Below are 20,365 nucleotides of genomic sequence, written 5' to 3' on the forward strand. Positions count from 1 at the left end.
CTGAATCTGTCTAAGATTCAGCAGGCAGAGGGACTGCAGTGAAGATGTATTTCAGGAAGACACTTGAATTCATGGCTTTTTCTCAGTCAAAAACAAATCCTCAGGCTCTGCAGCTGGACAAAATACTTTGAACAAAAATCACTAATCTGGCATTTACTATAGGCTTGCAGTTTTGTTTACTCTTACAGAGAGTAGAAAAGAATTCTTAATTCTTTTCTTAATTCTTTTGGGTACTTTTTAACTTGAAAAGATAGCTATGTTTTATAAGCTTGTAGAAGAAATTAATGTAGGGTTTCTTTGGCTGACAAAAGACAGGAATCAGAACAGTAACAACGTTGGGAAAGATTGTTCTCCAGAAGTTGAGTGCATCCCTCCTTTTATGCCCTTTTCTTTTGTCCGCTTTGACGCAGCTTGGCCAGTATGGCAGAGCTGATCCAAGATGTTCAGTGCCAAAAATGAGAAAGGAGACCTGAACTTGTTAACGCTGTGTGCGCCATTTCTCTCTGCGTGTGTATGAGTCCTGTTAAATCCAGCTGCTATCTAGAAATTATTTCAGGTTTAAATGTGCTTTTTTACTTGGGAGATGAGGTACGTATGTTCTTCTGCAGTATGTCTCTGACCCTTGTTATTTTTATTTTGCATCCTATATAAGCATCTCGTTTTTGCCTCCAGGACCCTTACTCTTGATCCTGGCTGAGCTGGGAGACTCTTATTCTGCCCGAAAGCCAAATGAGCCAGTGACCTGCCATCTGGGAGCTGGGAGCTCTTAACAGCCGTGGATGAGGGGGCCTCGCTTTGCTGGGGGTGGGTTATATGGCAGAAATAATGTGCTCAGTCATGGATTTGGGAGAGGTAGGGGGGATTGCCAACATATGGCACTGAGAGCACCTCCTGCCATCTGACCTCCACCAGGTCCAGCAGCCCCCAGGGAGATCCCTGCTCCCCTCTGATGGCTGGGGAAGGGAAACGCACACGGCACCGTAGTACGGCTGGATTTGCCAAGAAGGGGGTGGAGCAGTTTCTGCTTATGGGGGGATGCAGAAAGCATCATGGAGGAGGCAGTGGACTGCCAGCAGAGCCTTTGTTCTTAGTATTGTTTTTAGTTTTCTGATACTGCGAGATTGAGTGCCATCCTGTGGCACCCGTCTTGTATTGCCGGTGATCAGTATGCATGACCATATTGCTTGCTTAAGCCATACTAAAAACAGTTCCTCCTGCTGTCCTGCTAGACCGGCTGAAGGTTCTCAGATGAAGTCACTGTGCATGTTTTCGTCGAATATATGTAACTTGAAAAGAAAAACCCTTCAAATACTTGGTATAAATTGTTCTTAATAAAGTGGGTTGTTTACTCCCTAAGGGGGAAAACTCTTGTTTAGAAATCTCTTACTTTTTGCATTCAGCGCTGCCAATTAACCCCCCTTCTAAACTGCAATATATATACTTAGCCAGAAAAAATTGACCTGTTTTTTGAGGAAAGGAAACATTTATTGCAGATAAATATGAAATTTCTTTTAACTATCAAAATCAATTTTGCAGTCAGCATAATCATGTGTTAGTGCTTTATGGTCTGGGATGGTGCTGAGCTATCTAATCCAAATCAAGATACTCCTATGGTAGATTTTAGGACAGCCATACATAGCAGGTGTTTGGACTATGTTTGTCTGCTCTGCTCAAGCACTGTAAAATCTGTATTAGTCTGTATGCAGTTTGTATTAAAGGTGCCTTGTGCTGACCTGCCAAACCCTGCTGTCCTGGACCTTCTGCAAATACGAAGGAAAGGATGGTCCCTGTCCGAAAGCGTGTCCTAGAACTCATTCTCCTCCTGCATCATCTTCCAGTAATGTTTGCAGGCTCTTTATAAGGTTGAAAAGATATAATGTATGGTAAGGGATAGCCAACTATTTGTATTTTACCCAAGAAGAAAGCATCAGAATTTCAGGGTACCTCACAACAGTATACCAAAAGGAGAATAGTGTAGTTTCTTAATAGTTAACAAATGCGACTTTTTCTGGAGTAATAGCTTCCTGACAGTCCCTTGGAAAAAGCAGGGAAAATAATAGCGTTAGAGAAACAAACACACCAGGAAATGAGCCGTAATCTTGCAAGTGTGTTTATATGCTCGCTTCTGTGAGTGTAAAGTTAAACAAGTAAACAGTTACAGTAATGCTCTCGTGACTGAAATATGGACAGTAGCTTGAATACACGCTTAGATTAAGCTATAAGTGATAGGAAAGAACTGAACCGTGTTTATCAGCTTTCAGTATCCTAACAAAGGAGAAAACTTTTTTTTCTCACGGTTAGCCTAGAGCACAGGGTTGTGATAGGCGGCCGGTGGATCTGGTTTGGGTACAGGAGTGTGAAAGGATATAGTCTGCTGTTTCCTTTATCAGATGCAGTCAAAATGTGACGTTTGTTAACATATTTTTTTGTTGATGCTGTGTTTAAATCTACAAATGAGGAAGGGTGGAACAATATATACGCTGTGTCTTTAAATTAAAACTTGGTTTTGCATTAGTTCTTTCTTGAGTAGAATTCAATCTATCTCTGTCTCTTTTCAGACACAAAAGCCCTGTTTAGTTTAATACCAAGATGATGCTTTTTTTTTTTTTTTTTTTTTTTTAAAGCTTGGTAAAATGCGGCTAACTATACCATGTAGGGCCCTGACTTGTTCACACCTGCAATGTTTTGATGCCACTTTGTATATTCAAATGAATGAAAAGAAACCAACTTGGGTTTGCCCTGTCTGTGACAAGAAGGCTCCCTATGAGCATCTTATTATTGATGGGTAAGTAATGTTTGAATCAAATGATGGATGTAATTTACACTTTCTGCTTACTGTTTTTGTGCAGTAGAGAATATAGAGCATACCTCTGAAACCTTGATCATCTGGATATGAGATGTTTTGTTGGTGAAAAACCTCCTAATCCAGGTGCATGTTCATTTGGTATTCTGGAATAATTGTGGTGATCTCCAATTATTAATATTAATAATAAAGGTATTCCTTCTAATTCCAGGAAAACTTGTGTGCCATCCTCCCTAAAATAGTTTTTTTTAGGGGGAGAGGAAGGAGAGGGAGTGTTTTTCTCCCCCACCATCACCCTACCCCAGGAAATACTGCACAGCTCTAACATAGTTTATAGCAGATGCTAATGTTGGATCGAATAAATATTGCCATCCCCTCAGATGCATTTTGAATTTCATGTACAATTTCACACTTGGGGAGCTGCTATATATAGGAAGTGACAGAGAGATTGATTCTCTGGTACTCCCTACCTGCAGAATATTTAAAAAGCGAATATTGATCTCTCTGAAGAAATACAAAGTATGAATCCTGGATTTGTGTTTTAGTTCCTTAGATAGGGACCTTCTTTCTAAAGCTTGATCAAGGAGATAGGGACCTTCTTTCTAAAGCTTGATCAAGGAGGAGAACAAGTAGAGAATGTTTTGCTCAAGCCAGAACACCAACCCCATCCTCACCCCTCTCCCCTCATAAATCATTGAGTCTTTTTTTAGTGAATATGTGCTTCATTTTGGTGACCTGCTAGTGAAGCATAAGATTTTGTTGGAATTCTTTTTGATCTCCTATGAAAAGAGCTCTTGTGAAATGATACTTGCGGGTTGTATAGGCTACTTTGGATTCATGGACCCCTGGATTTACATGTCCTTTGCTTTGGATCAAAGAACGAGAGTTGCTTGTTTGAGGTGTCAGTCAATAATAGTAAAGACTAACAGTGGTAATAATCAAAAAAAATTATTGTTCTTGTTTCTTCATGTGTCGCCAGGTGTGAATGTCAGGGATTAGATGATAAAATTAAAGCATTCCATAGAGAATATTATTTCTAGAAAATCTTTCAGTCTGGGAAAGAGTGAACTATCTCATTATTTTAAAGCAAAACTTTTTTCCTACACAGAACCACATGAATAGTTTTGGTCAAAAGCTRCAGTTCCCGCTGGGGGTGATGTGGCACTAGGAACCTAGAAGTCTTAGGAAATGCAGCTAGGAGGAGAGGCAGTGAGTTTAGATTGCCATGCTCAGCTTTTGTTAGGAAGTTTTCATTAAAAAAGGTGGTGGGGGGGGCAGAAAGAGAGAGAGAGGTTTCAGGAATTACTTGTCTTGATATACTCAGATATGTCAACTCCTTTAGAATGTGGGCTTCCTTCATCAGTTAAATATTGTCAAAGATAAGCATGGGTAAATAAGGGATTTTTCATGTTCATTGTTTCTTTGTTTTGGGAAATGAGGCATTTTGTGTTATAAGACTCACATAATGACTCCACATCTGTACCTCTTTTAAGTGAATATGCAAGTTTTTGTATTAAATAATATTTAAATTTTTAAATGACTTCTTGTTTATTAAGGGGTCAGATGAGGAGGGGCAKTATAGCAAAAGTTCTCACTTAARTTWTWKTSMKSAMWAWAAYTTAAACTTGCMTGACTAATAAAGATATTGGAAATGAAATTTGAGTTAAGCTCTTACTGATATTAAAGGGTTTTGATTGACAGGTTGTTCATGGAAATCCTGAAGTATTGTACAGATTGTGATGAAATTCAGTTTAAGGAGGATGGATCATGGGCTCCTATGAGATCGAAAAAGGAAGTGCAGGAAGTAACTACATCTTACAATGGAGTTGATGGTAAGTCCGTGTTTGGACTGAATGCTAATGCTGCTGAGCTGTTTTAAGTATTGAGGTTCCTTTAACTTTGATGGCAAGATGTTCTTATTTGCGTGTTGCGTGTAGCTTTTGATCAGTTAGGAGAAAGTTTGAGCAATGCCTTTTTGGAGTTGATTGTGCTTTTAAGGTTATTAGCAACTTTATATATATATATATATATATATATATATATATAAATTTCTGTCTGAATTATAAGCTTCCTGCTTTGAATTATAAGATTTGTTTATAAAAGCACATAGTAATCTGTTGATGTTATGATTTCTAGTGTTGTAAACTATAGATTATGATGTTAACTTACTTTGTATAGGGTGCATAAGCTCTTCCTTGGAACATCAGGTGTCTTCTCACCARCAATCAAATAAAAACAAGAAAGTAGAAGTGATTGATTTAACCATAGATAGCTCATCAGATGAAGAGGAAGAGGAACCATCTGCAAAGAGAAGCTGTCCTTCCATATCTCCAGCGTCACCAATAAATAATAAGGGGTGAGGAAAAAAACATATACAGAGATATATAAAAATATATACATATTTTTAATATGTAAAAATATGTTAAAATATAWACAGAGAGAATATATTCACATGGAAGAATATTGGCAAATTTCAAAAGAAATTATATCTGGAAAATTMTGTGTTTAGAGTACATCCCCATATAGTATGGGTTGTAGCAAATGAGTTTGATCTTAGCTTGCAAGCCATGAAAAGATGGAATACAAAAATGTTATGTGTTATATAAAATGTATACAATAAGTAAAGAAACCTGACTATGCTTTTATAGCTTTTCAAAAGTAAATTTTGGGGGTGTTAAATGYGTAACAGTATATAAACAGTTTTGTAAATAGATCTTGTGAAAATAAGTGCAAAGCGGTGCCAGAAGTTGCATCTTAAAATGCAACTTCTTAGAAGTATAATTTTGTGGATTTGGAAGTGTTTTCCTTCCACAGAAAAACACAGAAGCAAGCATATAGGAAGGGAGAGCAATGAGAAAAGTACTGGGTGTGGTGTAGGAGTGTGGGGGTTTTGCCAGTGATTACTGCCGGCAGCATGGTAGTAAGAATGCCAGAATAACCTGATTACACATAAGTAGCCAAGCTGTTAATAGCACACTGTTTACATAAACATGGAGGGATGAAAACTGAGACTAAACCAAAGGGATCCTGTTGTTGAACTGATTACTACTCCAGTGATGTAAAATACTCAGTGATCACTTAAAACTCTTCAAGACCTTTTTGGCTGCCTTCCATTGCTGATTACCTTGTAGAACATATGGAAATATCTGTTGTATTGTTATGTGGATTTTTATTTATTTTTTTGTATAAAATATCTTTAGGATTATTTTGTCCTCGCTTAAGAGTATTTGTAGTATATTCGTAGCAGAGATCCCAATACCATTTATACTGAGAGCCATCAGTTTATATTGTTTACAGTTTGGGCTTTTTCTTTGCTTATGATTTTGCTAAACTTTAACTGTTTGGGCTGAAATCTTCGGTGCAGCTCCGTCTTAGACGGAATTACTTAAAATTTATGTTAAAATATTCTGAGAACAAAGCTTGGGAAAGGTGATGCTCATTGCACTCATTGAGGTGCTGTAGCATCATGATGCTTTCTAGCGAAGCCTTGAAATTYAGTAGAGGAATGGTTTTGCACTTGTTGCATAGTTCATGAGGCATACTGGAAGGTTGACTTGTTTTAAATTTGACAAATAGGCATAACTTCCACGAGCCAGCAGCAGGAATCTTCGAATGCTCTTTTTAAGCATTAAAGCCAAGACTATTTTTGACTATTTTTCATGCTTATAACAAATCTTTGTTCCTTCCAGCATTTTAAATTTACCCCATCAAGCATCTCCTGTGTCAAGAACACCAAGCCTTCCTGCTGTGGACACAAGCTACATCAATACATCACTTATCCAAGACTACAGACATCCATTCCATATGACACCTATGCCTTATGACTTGCAAGGTAAACTTTTGATTTTTTTTTTTTTAAGTACTGCTCCCTGAGCAGTAATGACTATTACAAAAGGATTTAAATATGCAGTGGTTTGACAGTGCAGCGATGCAAAGTATTACTTGATATACACAGAAGCTAAGATGGTGTTTAAAAAAAAATTAGCTTAGTGTCTTAATGTTTTAAGTTTGGTCTCTCTTGCAAGTGAGAGAATACAAAAGTGAAGAGAATCTGAAGTTTCATCAGAATTATGGTGGTTAAATTGATTTTTATTTYCAAAAAAGGGGGGGAGGATGGAAAAATGGTGAGTTGCTTGTTTATTTTGAAAGCTTAACTTTTTCTTTTGTCTCTTTACAGGGTTAGACTTCTTTCCTTTCCTGTCAGGAGACAATCAGGTAAGTCGAGACAAATCAAGTCATAGGGCAGAAATTCTTTTTTGAGAAAGACTTAATGGGTTGGATGTATAGGCAAGGAAGGATCTAAATATGGGTGTAGGATAAGGGTGTCACCAAAGATAAACACTTCATTTCCCAAGGCTAGGCTCAGTCAGCTGTTGTCTTGTGGAACAACCCTTCACTATGTAGAAGGTCCACCAGCCAGCTCTGTAGTTTTTCAGACCCAGGCTCTGACCTTTGGTCATCGGACGATGCTGGGCCCCACTGCTGGGACTCTTGCTAGTCTTTTTGATAATTCTGAGAGTCAGGGGCAACTCTTTTATGAGGCTGTGAACAAGAGGAAAACTTGGTCCTGGCCAACCCTGTTTCCTAGTAAAATTTCTTCTTGGCATCAGTATGTGCCTGTTCATACCATGCTTCCCACCTTTTGTACATAATTACTGAAGTAGGCCACTTTCATACTGGCTTCTCCAGTGTGGGGARCTATACAGGTCATTCTCAAAGGGTATCTAGGTTGGTAAGCCCTYCCACTTGATCGCTTTTCCTCCTGTGCCTCCAAGAAAAGAAAGGGACTGGGGTGGCTTGCCTGCCCTTTGTCCATTCATGTCTGTTCCTCAGTCTCGTGTRGGAGAATTGCACTGAATGCAGAGGGATCCTGTCAGGTGACAGTTAAGACCAGACTCTATGTTGTAGAATTTGGGTTCAGAAAAGCTATCTTGATATTCAGTAAAACGTAAGTATGAAAATTATTCTGGAACAAGTACTAGGAATGTCTGGTACTGCACTGATAGGGCATAATTATACCAGTGCATATATGTCAGAGAACCAGGCTGAGTAGCCTGTGCGGATGTTTCATGATAGTGGACAGAAATCATTTTGGAGAGAAATCTGGGTTTTGGTAGCTAAAATTCTTGCTTATTGGAGTTGTCCTTCAAAGAGTATAACTTGGGACAGCCCTTGCTTCCCACCCGATGAGACTAAGCATGCTATTTCTGAATGCATTTTTCACAGAAGTATACTTTCCTTCACCAACAGTGATTAGCACATAGTTTTACCAGATGTGATTGGTCTGTGACTTTTGAATGGAGGGGAGGGATGGCAAAAAGCGTCTTTAAATTTTGGGGGATGTTTCCATGAAGGAATTTCTTGAAGAGGTAAAAAGAGTGCTGCTTCTTACTGTTTCTTGCCATTTGGGTATTTTGCAATATTACTGCTTTTCTAGCGTTTGCTCTTACTAATGCCAGTATTTCCAATCTCTTTTGGCTTCAGAAATCAGGGGCTGCAGAAGTAGAAGTTCACTACATTGGTCCACTTACCTTACAGAAAGGTTGAGTAGGCAAGCTGGTGTGAACTCCAGAAGCTGACAGAACTTTAGTTTACAAATATATTTTTGTGCTGGTCTGAAGAAAACTATGGTGTCTGAAATGTAACTTGAAAATGTTGTTTTTCCCCCCCCAGCATTACAACACCTCCCTCCTTGCTGCTGCAGCTGCGGCAGTTTCTGCATCAGATGATCAAGAACTCTTACACTCTCGTTTTTTCCCATATACTTCATCTCAGATGTTTCTCGATCAGCTAAATGCAGGAGGAAGCAGTACTCTGCCAGCCACAAATGGTAGCAATAGTGGCAGTAACAGCAGTCTTGTTTCCTCCAACAGCCTGCGAGAGAATCATGGTCATCCAGTTGCAAGTAGAAGCAGCACGGACACGGCATCTATCTTTGGTATCATACCAGACATTATTTCATTGGACTGAGTTTTGGAGTAAATGAACTTGTCAGAGGAGATCTGTGTGCTTGGTTTTACCTTATTATGTTTAGAAACATAGACAAGTTTTTTTCCTTTTTTAGGGAAAAAAATTTACGTGTACAGAGAACAAAACTATATTTTCAGTTTTACTTTTGTATATAAACCTAAGATGGCCTCACTGGTAAAAATAATGAAAAAAAAATCACAAAACAAAAAATAACAAAAAAGAAACTTCATTTCATTTTTATGGATACTGAAGACTTTGCACCTGTGCATTTGTCATGTGAATTACTTTTTCTTTTTTTCCTCTCCTTCCTTAGCATGGACACAAATGGCATTATTTTCTTTACAGTGTAACATAAATGGGAAAGGAACTGAACTTTTAAAGTTCTACCTTGTAAGAGTTTTTTTCTCCTCTTGGAGACATTTACCTTTGGTGGTGGAATCTAATTCCTCCATCCCATTTTTAGTGCAGATCTTATTACGCTTAAAGTGGAATAAACCCTACCCACTGTTCCACAGCATTCCCTCTGTTTGCAGGACATATAGCCTTTCAGGAGTGTTTTTTTTTTTTTTTTTTTGAATTCCATGCTTTAATCAAGCATGCTGTAAACTCATTAGTACACCAATTATTCTTGTGGGCCAGACTCAATAAAATCTCAGGCTGAGCAATTGTTTGGCTGCACTTGTGTGGGACATGACAGAGAATTTTTATAGACTCTAGCCCCAAATAAAAGCATTGACACGTTTGACTGTAGGTTTTTGTTTCTAATAACTTACTATGAAATCCTATTAAAATAACTTAAGATCCTAATCAGCAAAATATTAAGCATGTGTCAATTTTAAATTTGTGGAACTGCTTGTGCTTTAAAGTTAGCCATGCGTGTGTAAGTGGCCTGTTGAATTGAGGCCTACCTTATTCTATCTGGGGAAACCTACTTTTAGTTGCAGTAGATCAAATTTCTGCTTAAATGAACTTGTCAACAAAAGGAAGAAGATATGAATACCAACGCACTATTGCATGGTCTGTGCAGCTGATACTGGTCTTGATACACCGTCTTCTGACTTCACGTTCATCAAAGCTAAGTTCATACTGAGTGTTCAATGTGAGTATCTTAAACCAAAAACCAACCCAATAAAAAAACCCTAGTCAGAGCCCTTGCACTGAGATGAAACTCTACCTATTGAAGTCTCTTAAGGTAATGGGTTTCAAATTCAGTTTCCTTTTTTGGGCCTTCTAAATATTTTGATTGATTTCCCTGTTTTCAGTATGCTTGTGTTGAACTTCAAGCCATACTTGCTCCCTGGTTTCTTTTCTTTTCTTTTTCTTCNAAGTTGTGCATGACATAGGAAAATCTTTTTTTAGAACTGATGGGTCATTTGGCTGATCCATTCTTGTTAAAGAGTGAAATTTGTAAATAGCTGGAATGCATTTTTTCAGGAGATTCTTTAAGAGTAGGGGGAGGGAAGGAGGTGATTCTCTTGTGTCCCAAAGTCCATGTCAGAGAGAGTAAATATTTCCTCTGGTGTGAAAAATATTTTTTTAACTGGTTGAAAGTGCAGGTAACAAGTTTATCAGGAAAGATAGTAAGGAATACAAAAGATTAGCAGATTCTTGTCTGAATTTTTAATGTCCAAACTATTGATTGCAGCTAGTTGCTTTGAGCATTGACAAGGGCCACCTTTTGCCTATGAAGTTGTCTCAAAATCTTGCATTGATTAAAAAAAAAGAAAAAAAAAGAAAAAAAGAAAAAAAATACTTTATCCAAGTAGCATTAGGTATTGCTGTATGATCAGTTGTATGGTTCTTTGAAAGGTTCACATGAATATGTGGCATCAAAATTGTTTTTAGTGTTTTTACAGCATCACTCTGCCACTAAATAGTTGACTTGAATTTTGAAAACAAATGTTTGTGTTTATATGTATATGTGTGTGTATATATGTATTTATAGATCTGTGTGTGTGAGTTAAAAGTGAGTTAAATAGTTTTTCCCATGCATGTGTATTTCATACATATCTGGCTGATATATATATTTCACCATACACCAATTTTATAATTTATTAAATGTCAGTTAAAAAATAAATAAAAGGATAGAAAATGGGAAATATTTTTTAAACTCAGTCTGATTTTGAAGTGATTAAACCTACATTAGGAAATATATCTCATTCATCTTAGTCATGAATACTAACTGGGTAACTTCAGAGCGTAGGCTTTGCTATAACTCTGTTTGTAAATCTGGAGGAACTCTGATTCTCCCGGACTGCCACCAGCGTACCTGGGAGCGTGTGTGTCCCCAGCTTCTGAAACACCTCAGAGAGAAATTCTGGAGAGCTTGCGGCTGTTTTACTGATGGTTGTGGCAACCGTTCCATTGACTGTATTGTTAAAGATGAGCTGAAAAGCTGCTTATGTCAGTTTTGACAGTGGTACTAAAATCTTGTTAATTCCCATACRAAATCATATGCAGCAAATGGATGGTAACAGAAAATCTGGCGTCCGTTACGCATGTCTTTAGCTTTTGGAAAGTGAGGTCAACTGATGATGGCTCCCGCTTCCTCACGAGCGACCCTGGAGGGAAGGAAAGCTTTTCAGTTCACCTGTGTCATTTCTTTAACCTCATTGCCCTACAAAGAAGCGACAGAAATGCTCTTAGATCTTCCTTTGTGGTATTAATTCCRTATGCGTTGTGAGTATTCGTGTCTCATACTAAGATGTTCTTTATAGCTGGTAACTCTCTGTGCCTCTGACCACAGTTAACATTACTTGATAGAAGTCTCAGTCTGAGTTCTCTGGAAGTTCCCTGCAAATGTAAATCCAAAACTCGATCTCTGTTTGTTTGCGTATTATTCAAGATGCAGTACAGTAATCCAGTGCTTGGCTGGCTTGCAGTCCTGCTGCATTCTCTGTAGATTACAAAGTTTATGTAATCCGTAGGCTAGTGGTTAACCCTTCTTGTCCTCAGATTTTTCCACTGGAGGGGGGTGGGTGTGTGCACGTGTCTCTCTGTATTATGTATAGTACTGTATGTGTGTATGTATATATACACACAGATATGAGTAAATAGCTGTTGTTTGAATAGCAGGGTGGAAGTGGCTTTGAATCACTCTTGTGGGCATTATTGGTGCATCTTTTAAAAGAAGAGATACCATGCTAAACTATAATCTGTACTGTGCATTACGAACTTTGTAGTACTTCCATAATTATAGACGTGATAGCAATTCCAGGCRTGCCCAGTCCTCTCCGTGGCAAGGGTTCAGTAAGCCTTTCAAGGATGGGATGACTGATAGGTTTTCATTGAACTGTCTTGGAACTGGTTTCCTAATGCAGAGCTAAAGACTATGAGGAGAACATCTTGAAAATTAAGTCTTCATTGCAGTTTAACATTTCAGGGTTTTAAGCACATTTTAAATATATTCAGAAAAGATTTTGTTTTATCAGTGTAACTGCTTCTCTCTCTCAATCTCTCTCTCTCTCTCTCTGTGTGTGTGTCTTTGTGTCTCTCTTTTCTTTTAAAGAGAGCTTAGATTTCTAACAAGGGAAAATTGCTGGTGGTCCCCGAAAGTGCTGCTGTTAATTGTTTTAATTAACAAAGGGAAAATGTATATAAGCAGAATATTAAAATTACCATTAATTCCATGAATTTAAATCTGTCATTCATTGCCTTAAAACTTTCTCTTAGTTTCCATATGGCATGCCAAACCATAAATGGCTTTTAAAAATGTATAGTAGACCAATGTCCGTTTGTATAAAAGTACCAAGTGAAAATATTTATTATATGCATTGGAAAAAAATGGTTTACCTATTGAATGTTACCTGTTTATGTAGAAATCTTTAGATGTAATAAAAAGCATTCAGTTATGTTGTGTTTTCTAAAAACAAACAAAAAAAAAACGGGGAGGGGGGTGTTGCTTTCTGTGAACTGAGAGCTGCAAAGGACCCTTTTGAACAGGAATGCTTTGCTTCTAAATGTTTTGTAGCGTGGAGTGTTTCACACTTGCCGCTCTAAGCTCTGACAATGATGCTTTGTTTTGCAAGTGTGTGTGAAGCATACTGTTCCTTTTGCTGGCTTTTATTTGGGTAATGCTTATCCACTCAGAGAGGGTAGCAACAGCCTGTTAGGATACAGATGCATTCCGGAGTAATCCGAAGTGAATTTGAGCTGATTAGTCCCCATGAGATAGGAGCTTTTATGTTGTCTACAACTGAAAGGATTTGTTAATCAACTTTTGGTCAATGGGGAAGAATTAAACTCTGTATTGGATCATTTGTAATTTAGCTATTGGTGCGTATTGGAAACAAATGCTTCTAAATGAACTCCTTGTTTCATAAACTAATTACAGTCATTCTCAGAGCGACAGAGGTTTTTGCTCCCCTTCATCCCCGGGGCTTGCAGAGCAAAGGTCTGGAGCAGCCTTTCAGCTCTCATAGGTGGAAACCTCCCCACCTTCAAGCTGTGGGCATACCTTTGTGAGGTGCCAATGCACAAAGATCCTCCGTAAAGGTAGGGTGGTTGGTTGTGGTGGTGGTTTTTTTTCTCCTTAAAGGTTGAGGTTAACTGTGAATAGTGGCAACAGAGTGGTGAGGGAAATGATATCTTTTACTATTAGTTGGAACAACTTCTTGGTTTTCTAGTGAGCCCCATCTCTCACTGTATTTTGTTTTTCCTAGAGTGTTAGCTGTGTGTCAGACTGCTGGTAACTCTGACTTTCAGAGAAACTTCCACAGCAGGAAGAGCTGATGCAAGAAGTTGAGGGACTCTGTAGACAGGCATGACGAGGCATGACTTGAATTGCAATCCTTTGCTGATCAGCACCTTTTTTTCATCACATGAGGTGTGAGGATTTGAGTTTGAGCTTATTGGGTTAGCTGAAAACTAGTATCTTAGGAAAACTGCAGAAACTTCAGCTTGGCTCCGATTCAAGGGAAGCTAGGCTCAAAACTGCCATTTTTCTTGAGCATGGGACTGGAAGGTGTTTTGTGGCTCCCGTTCCATTCTTGCGTAGCGTTCAGCAAGTTATATAATCTGCTCTGCTTTTCTTCTCTTGTAATAATTTTCCATGAGAATAATACCCATCTCAACTTCATGGAGATATTGTTACCAATTTGGAAGGGTTAAAAAGATTTCCTGTACTTCATTTTTCAGATTCTAACCAAGTTTATGTGCTAGTTAGTCATGGTTGTTTACAAGCGTTGCAGCTGTGTATGATGCTGTTAGCGGTAACCTGAATTTGCAGTGTTCACACTATCACTGCATACTTCAGTGGGGGAAAAATACACTGCATCTGCCATGTCTGTAGTGATGTAATTGCAGATTATCTCACCAGTAGAGCAGAGGGGTGAATTAGTTGCTTCTGGGATAAAGATTCAGAATTAATAAAAGGAGGGAGAGGGATGGAGGAAAGAGGTTCCCTTGGGTAGAAATAACAGGAATTTGTGGTCTACTAATGTTTTTAATAGGTTGCTTTTAGTTCCGTTACTATGCAAAGGTGGTCTCTGAAAATTTCCAGTTGACAGTAGAGGAGATCTGTGGTATGTTTTCCAAAATTTCACATGCCAATCTGTGGACCTTAACCAAGACTGACATGCTATAATAAAAATAATATTAAAACCCATTGTTTTAGGGCAGGTTGGCTTAAATTGGTTTAAAGTCAAGAGAAACAGCTTTTTATTCTGCTAGAGAAGCTGGATTTTCACAGCCACTGTGCTGCCCTGCCTGGCTGTCCTTGGGAGCGTGTTCTGGGCAACTAGCCCAGTACCTGGTGACAGATGTATTTGCCAAGCGCTGTGATTTTCAAAGTGTTGCCTCAGAATTCAGTGGCAGCTGAACTACAGAGGGGCTGGACGCTGCAGGATTGTGCATCTTGCAAAATAAATAATGTGACATAAGTAGAAATATAGAGAAWTCTTATTTCTCATCCTGTTTCCCTCCTCCAGCATATGAAATGGTGATCTTAGTTCCTATGCTTCGAGAGCAGGAGTTGTCCTTCCCGTTTCCTCTAAACTCTGTCTTGGTGTAGTGGGAATCATAGAAAAATCCAAACTGCTCGTCTCCAGCCCCTCTGAATAGTAAAAAGGATGTGGCCACCCTTCAAGAGGCGCTTGTGTCGTGACAACTTTGAGACGAGTCGGGATATTAACTGTAAGTCATAATTTAATCTGAGATCTGTAGGTGTAAATGCACTTTTAAAATAGTGACTGTTTTGCAAGTGTGACACATTTTACACAAGCGAAATGTTACATTCAGTTTATTTAAATGACTCTGAGAGCTCACGTTTTCTAAGTGACAGCATTTTTCTGGAAGTGGGGTGGGGAGCTGTTCATGTAAGCTAAACTCAAGGCAGAATATGGATTCTTAAAGGCAAATAATGATTCCTGAGTCTAAACAGTCCTGAGACTAGGAAAAATTGAAATCAAAGTTTCAGATCCTGCTGTTACCAAATCTCTTGCTTTGAACTTCAGTAGTCAGCTGCAGGAAGACTAATGGTGCGGACAAATTCTTCATATTTTATTGTTCCATTTGGTCCAACTTTGGCTTCTTTTAGCAGGTCATCCACTGAAAATAAAAGTGTAAAGATAATTTTAATCTGACATGTAGTAGAAACATTGTGATCTTCTGAATAACCATAGTGTGGGATTTAGGTTTTCAAATTTTTATTAGAAGTGGTAGCTTCCAGGATCAGTTGAATATACCACCCAGATCCCATTTTTAAATGAGCATCAGTTAGCACTCTAGTTTTGATTTCAACTTTAAACACTAATAATACAGTTTGGAGCAGGGATGACCTTTGCCTTTGGTGAGGTGTAGTGCCAGTGAAGGTGCTGGAGTTAGTGCTGGCTGACAGATTGTGCCCGAGTTTAGGTCAGTTTGCACTGTGACCCTAAGGATGCCGGTGTCGCATTTTAATGTAGGCAGGCCTCTAGCGTTTGAAAGCAAAGGATACCTTCTCAGTTGTGGCTCTTGAGGCTCTAGCTGAAATACACCTCTGAAGAAGTGGTGGCTGTACGAATTGCCAGTGCGAGAAGGCATGCCTTGCATTCCAGCTTTGGGGATGGATGCCTTGGCAGTGACATCAGTCACCTAACCTAAAATGTTCTCTTCTGCAAAGGCTAAGCCATTAAAATTAATAGTTTGGTGTTTTCCTTCTCAAATAATGGATGTCAATAGAATAGAAGTACATAAGTAACACATGGAAAACCAATATTAACTGTTGCTGAATGAAGTTGCTGCTGGGAGTTATGTGCCCTGTTCTGCACAGGAGAGGTGGAGAATTCTCTTGTTTACCCCGCGGGTGAGTGCTAAAACAAATTCTAGAGAATCCCAGGAGCTTTTATTTGATAGTGTTTTAGGCAACAGGCCTTTCAATATTTATCGTACGGTCAGTACTTTAGCGTTGTGCCTTCAGAGCCTGCTAGTAGACCAGTACAGATGGAGCTCACATGGATATGACGACCAGTGCCACAGAGCTTCCTTGACAAGTGGGAATAACTACACTTCACTCCTAATTGCAGACCAGTGCAAGCGGCACAGAAAATTCTTAGAGAGGAATCCCATCCAATCCTCTGAATTGCTGGAGTGGATTGGACTCCTCTCCCGTCTTCCGTGCACTAATTGAGTCTTCTGCATACAGCTCCTGTCCAGGCTGGAGCTGCCTGGCCTTCCTGGAGCCCACGTGCCCTCCGCTGCCTGCCAGGAGGGTGACCCATCCCTGAAGTATGTGAGTGCAGCTCAGCAGAGCTGGTGTGTGTTTTTACTAGCCAACTACTTGACTGAGGTGGCCAGAAGAGCTGTTGAGGCTGAAAGAGCTGTGGTTGTTTAAATAAGACTCCTAGTACCCATATTTGAGCACAAAATCATAGCTTGTCAGTCGTGAAATCCTGGGTGAAAGTGATGGTAGAGGAGAAGAGGGGGAAAAGATTATTTTACTGTAAATAGTTCTGTATAGAAAGTCTCTGAGCAGCCTAACTTGCTTTCCTCTCGCTGTTCTTGGTATGGTGTTGGCCAAGATACTGTTTTTCCCTCTGCACCTCTGCGTTTGTAGGCAGGTACTGGTATGCAAAAGGGTGGCTGCTGCYGCCGCCAGATCTGGTTTCCCAGTCGGGTAAGTAAGTGCAGTGGTGAGAACGCCTTGCAGAGCTACTGGTCCTGTAAGGTAAGTAACAGCTCTTTGTTTTCAAGAGATCTAATCCTGCTTTTCAAATGAGAATATTCTGATGGTAATCGTATACTTCAAGGGGCATAAACTCAAAAATTATTAATTCWTCCTAGAACACTTAAAAACAGTTCAGAAGAAAAAATGTGTTGTTTCTCATTTGGTAAAAGTACATTAAATTAAAATGAAGTGAAGACTTTTCTGGAACCCTTGTAAATGAAGATACGTGCCAGTAGTTACTGAACAGTCGCAGGTGCTAATGAAATTGAGTCTGTTCTGGCATCAAATATTTATAGCGGCTTAGCAAGCTGGGCTTCACTGTGTYAAGCCAAAGGGGGAATTTCTTGTTGAGGAGTGCAGCTTGCTACGGTAGGATCTGCAGTTGCAGSTTGGCGTACAAGCTGCACGTCTACTCGCAAGGTGATGGTGAATGTCRTCTCGCGCCCCGGTGTAATAGCAGCTCTTGCTGGGAATGCCTGTAATTAGGGCCAATGTCTCCACGTCTTCAYTACTTTTTCAGCTCTTACAGTAAGGAGCCCTTAGCGCTTCTGGACTCCATGRGCAGGGAACGGCGCGAGCTGCGAAGCAGCAGGGCTGGCTTCGCTCYGGCTCACCCTATGAAGTCTTAAAAAGTATAGCCTGCATTTAAAAACATATTTATATACATGTATAAAATGGCTAGGCCAAAATCTAGATCTGATTGCTTGCAGCTTTGGGGAATTTCCTCTTGTTGTGCCCCGTGGGCAAATTCCTGCCAGCCCGGACAGTGGTGGGGTTGTGAGGGTTTTTGTTGTTGTTTTTTGTTTCTACTTTTTTTTTTTTTTWAATCTTAATTAAGAAGCCCTGCTCTGCCTCTTTCAAACTGCTCTGCCCGGAGCTAACCACAACAGCGTTCTTGGGAAACTGCCAGTTCCCCTGTGTATTTCTTAAAGCATCTCTAGAGCTGGGGACATGCAAGCTTTCAGAAGGCCCTTCATGGGGTAGACGCTTAGTCTGTAAAAGTAGTGAGTCATCTCTAAGCAAAAAAAAAAAAAGAAAAAAAGGAAGCAAGTTGGAAAAGGGAAACGAGCTCTTAGTTTGCTGGCAGCTGCCTTCTCCCTCCCCCGTAGCTGCAAAGCCTCTTCCCAGGGACCGGTGCGGCGGAGGCCGGCGGTGCTCGCGGCTCTGCCCGCGTGCTCTGCGTGGCGGTGCCAAAGGCTCTGGTTCCAGCTAGAAAGCTGAGCACACTCTTGGGGAGCCTCCTGCCCCCGGCCCCAAGGTGCTGCAGCCCTGAATTTTGCCCACACGGGTGATTTGCATTTTCCCGGCTGGGCGGCTTTCTGCTCCCAGACCCCCTTGAAGTGGAAAATGAAGAAGGAAGAAGAAGAGTATTTGACGTGTCTGCTGTGAAACCGTACCTTCCTCCTCGGAGAGCTTTTCTCCCAGTCTTGTAAGCTTGGCTCTCAGCTCTGCGACGGCGATGAGCCCTTTCTTCTGTCTGTCGATCATGGCCAAGGCCGTGAGGATTTCCTTCTCGGGTTCCTCCTGCTTCATCTGCCTGTACATTATATTCAGAAAAGTGGAAAAATCCAGCTCTGCGTTTCTGTCTGGAAAAGCAACAGCAGGTTCCTGAGGGATGTGGCCGTCTGGGTCCCGGCCCCGCCGTTCCCCGCGCCCCTTCACGGCCTCCRCCCGCGACACCTCCTCCTCTTCTGCCTCCCCCTGCTCCTTGAGCTTTATGATATTATGATTTACCTAACGGCACCGTTTTAACCAGCGTGCTTGACTGACACTGTTCACCAGCCTGCCCGTTGGACCAGGTTTTTGTGCCTGCTCTTGGTTAAACTGCATTGCTCGGGCTGCTTCACCTGAGACCAAGTAACTGATCTAGATCCTATCCGGCCTCGTTTGCTTTGCAGGTAGGTTCCCGACCACAGAGAAGTTGAGTTTTAACAAAAACCTACTAAGGCCGGATAGCTAACTCTAGTTTGCTCGTCCTCTTTGAAAAATTTCGACCTGCTTTCCGAGGCCAAGCTGCAGCCGTGACCCATACGCTTCGCTAACGCGCCGCAGCCGCGCTTTCCTCACCGATCTTGTGCAGGTGGAGGTGTTTCTGGACCTCTCCGGGCGTTGGGCTGGCTCCCAGGCACCGCATCACAACCAGCAGGTCAGTGGCTTTTATCTTGCCTTTCTGTTTCTTATCGTACAGGGAAAAACATTCCTTGAACTCTAATTAGAAACCAGAAGCATGCGTTACGCCGCGCGCGGTTACCTCGATCCACGAGTGACGCTTGCGCAGCGTGCTGGCCAAGCCGCGCCGGCTGGYGTGCAGCCGGGATGCGGTGCCCGTTCGGGACGTCCCTGCGGGAAGGTCGTGGCCGGCAGGGAGGACTCGGGGAAAGCGCCAAGGGTCCCTGGGAGCCTGTTCCTGTGAAAACTGGGCTCGCTGGGGTCTTTCAGTCTAACGAAGAAAGTCGGCAGGTAGAGCCAGGTTCTTCAGATACGCGAAGGACGTGAGAGCGATTTTCTCCGCCTTCGCGGTGGGCAGGACGCTGCGGGGCGGAGGGCGGCCGTGGTGGCCACGCGACGGGGAGGCCCGTTGCGGGCTCGCGAACGCGAGCTCCGCGCGTACGGACGCCGCCGGCGAAGCGCTAACGCGTGGGGCAGGGGAGCGTCCGAGCCGGAGCCAGGAGGAGGCCGCCGTGGCTGCCGCCGCGGTCCGGCCGGCGCCGGGCACTCGCCTCCGCCTGCCGCCGGGCAGATTCGCGGCTGGATTGTAAGGGAAAAGCGAAGAATTGAAAATCTAGCGTGAGATGGAGCCTGCGGGCGCCAGCCGTGGGGTTTTGCAGGCGGGAGCCTCTGCCGCTGCCTCCGAACCCGTCTGGTCCTCGGCCCTCTGATCTCCTCGCCTTCCACTCTTCCCGCGGGAAGACCTACCTCCCGCCTCAAAAATAAATAAACAAGGGTTCGGGCTGACCTAGATRACGCCGTCTCGCTGCCGCGGCCGCCCTGGGGGAGCCCTGCACGGCCCCCGGTTTCGGCAGCCCCGCGCCCGGCTGCGCCTGACCCCGAGGCGCCGCCGCGGCCCCGCTGAGCCCGAGGGCGCTGGATTAACAGATCTGCAGCTCCCTTCCGCAGAGAGAAAATGCAAAACTGTACGTACCGTTAATTTGATCCTGGGACAGAAATTTTGCCTGCAGCGCAGGAGAGGGGAGAGAGAGAGAGAAAACAGCAGCGGCTTTACAAACTGGAGCTGGGGGTGCGGGGACGYGCAGCCCGTGTCGTCCACCGCGTTTCGCTCACCATGATTTTGGGCTCGTTCCCTCGTTTTGCAGCTGGCTGCCAGGACGGGCCGCGTTCTCCTGCCGCTTCCTGCTCGAAGGAGGGCTAAAGTCCGCGGCGCCAGGCGGAGCGCGGCCGGGACCGTAATAAATACCCGGCTGCTATGGCTACGCGGCCGGAGCCGCRCM

General features: G+C 41.9%; 2 protein-coding genes across 2 annotated transcripts in view; one reads left to right on the top strand and one right to left on the bottom strand.

Annotated features, from left to right (window-relative positions):
• PIAS1 (protein inhibitor of activated STAT 1) overlaps positions 1-11,591 on the top strand; it is a 61,685-nt gene extending 50,094 nt beyond the window's left edge. Inside the window, exons 9-14 of the mRNA XM_085301492.1 lie at positions 2,625-2,785; positions 4,505-4,635; positions 4,982-5,159; positions 6,493-6,635; positions 6,981-7,018; positions 8,477-11,591. Coding sequence (XP_085157618.1) covers positions 2,625-2,785; positions 4,505-4,635; positions 4,982-5,159; positions 6,493-6,635; positions 6,981-7,018; positions 8,477-8,773 — 948 coding nt within the window. The 3' untranslated portion in view covers positions 8,774-11,591. The remainder of the gene's footprint in view (positions 1-2,624; positions 2,786-4,504; positions 4,636-4,981; positions 5,160-6,492; positions 6,636-6,980; positions 7,019-8,476) is intronic.
• A 3,415-nt stretch (positions 11,592-15,006) lies between these two features.
• On the bottom strand, positions 15,007-20,223 carry CALML4 (calmodulin like 4). The gene is made up of 5 exons (XM_085301601.1): positions 20,199-20,223; positions 20,059-20,089; positions 18,984-19,124; positions 18,314-18,502; positions 15,007-15,319 (listed from the first exon to the last, which is right to left on the bottom strand). Exons 1-5 carry the CDS (start codon positions 20,199-20,201, stop codon positions 15,222-15,224), a joined length of 462 nt encoding a protein of 153 aa, XP_085157727.1. The 5' UTR covers positions 20,202-20,223; the 3' UTR covers positions 15,007-15,221.
• Positions 20,224-20,365: the final 142 nt, after the last annotated feature.

Source organism: Rhea americana, unplaced genomic scaffold, assembly GCF_003343005.1.
Source record: "Rhea americana isolate MKP2758 unplaced genomic scaffold, rheAme1 scaffold_178, whole genome shotgun sequence".
Lineage (NCBI taxonomy): Eukaryota > Metazoa > Chordata > Aves > Rheiformes > Rheidae > Rhea > Rhea americana.

What these genes read in the sequence shown, in the direction of transcription:
- CALML4 (XM_085301601.1), bottom strand. An exon ending in GTCCCAGGATCAAATTAACG is followed by an intron (nt 19,125 to 20,058) that starts GTACGTACAGTT and finishes GTTTCTAATTAG; the next exon opens with AGTTCAAGGAATGTTTTTCC. An exon ending in CCTCCACCTGCACAAGATCG is followed by an intron (nt 18,503 to 18,983) that starts GTGAGGAAAGCG and finishes TTGCTTTTCCAG; the next exon opens with ACAGAAACGCAGAGCTGGAT.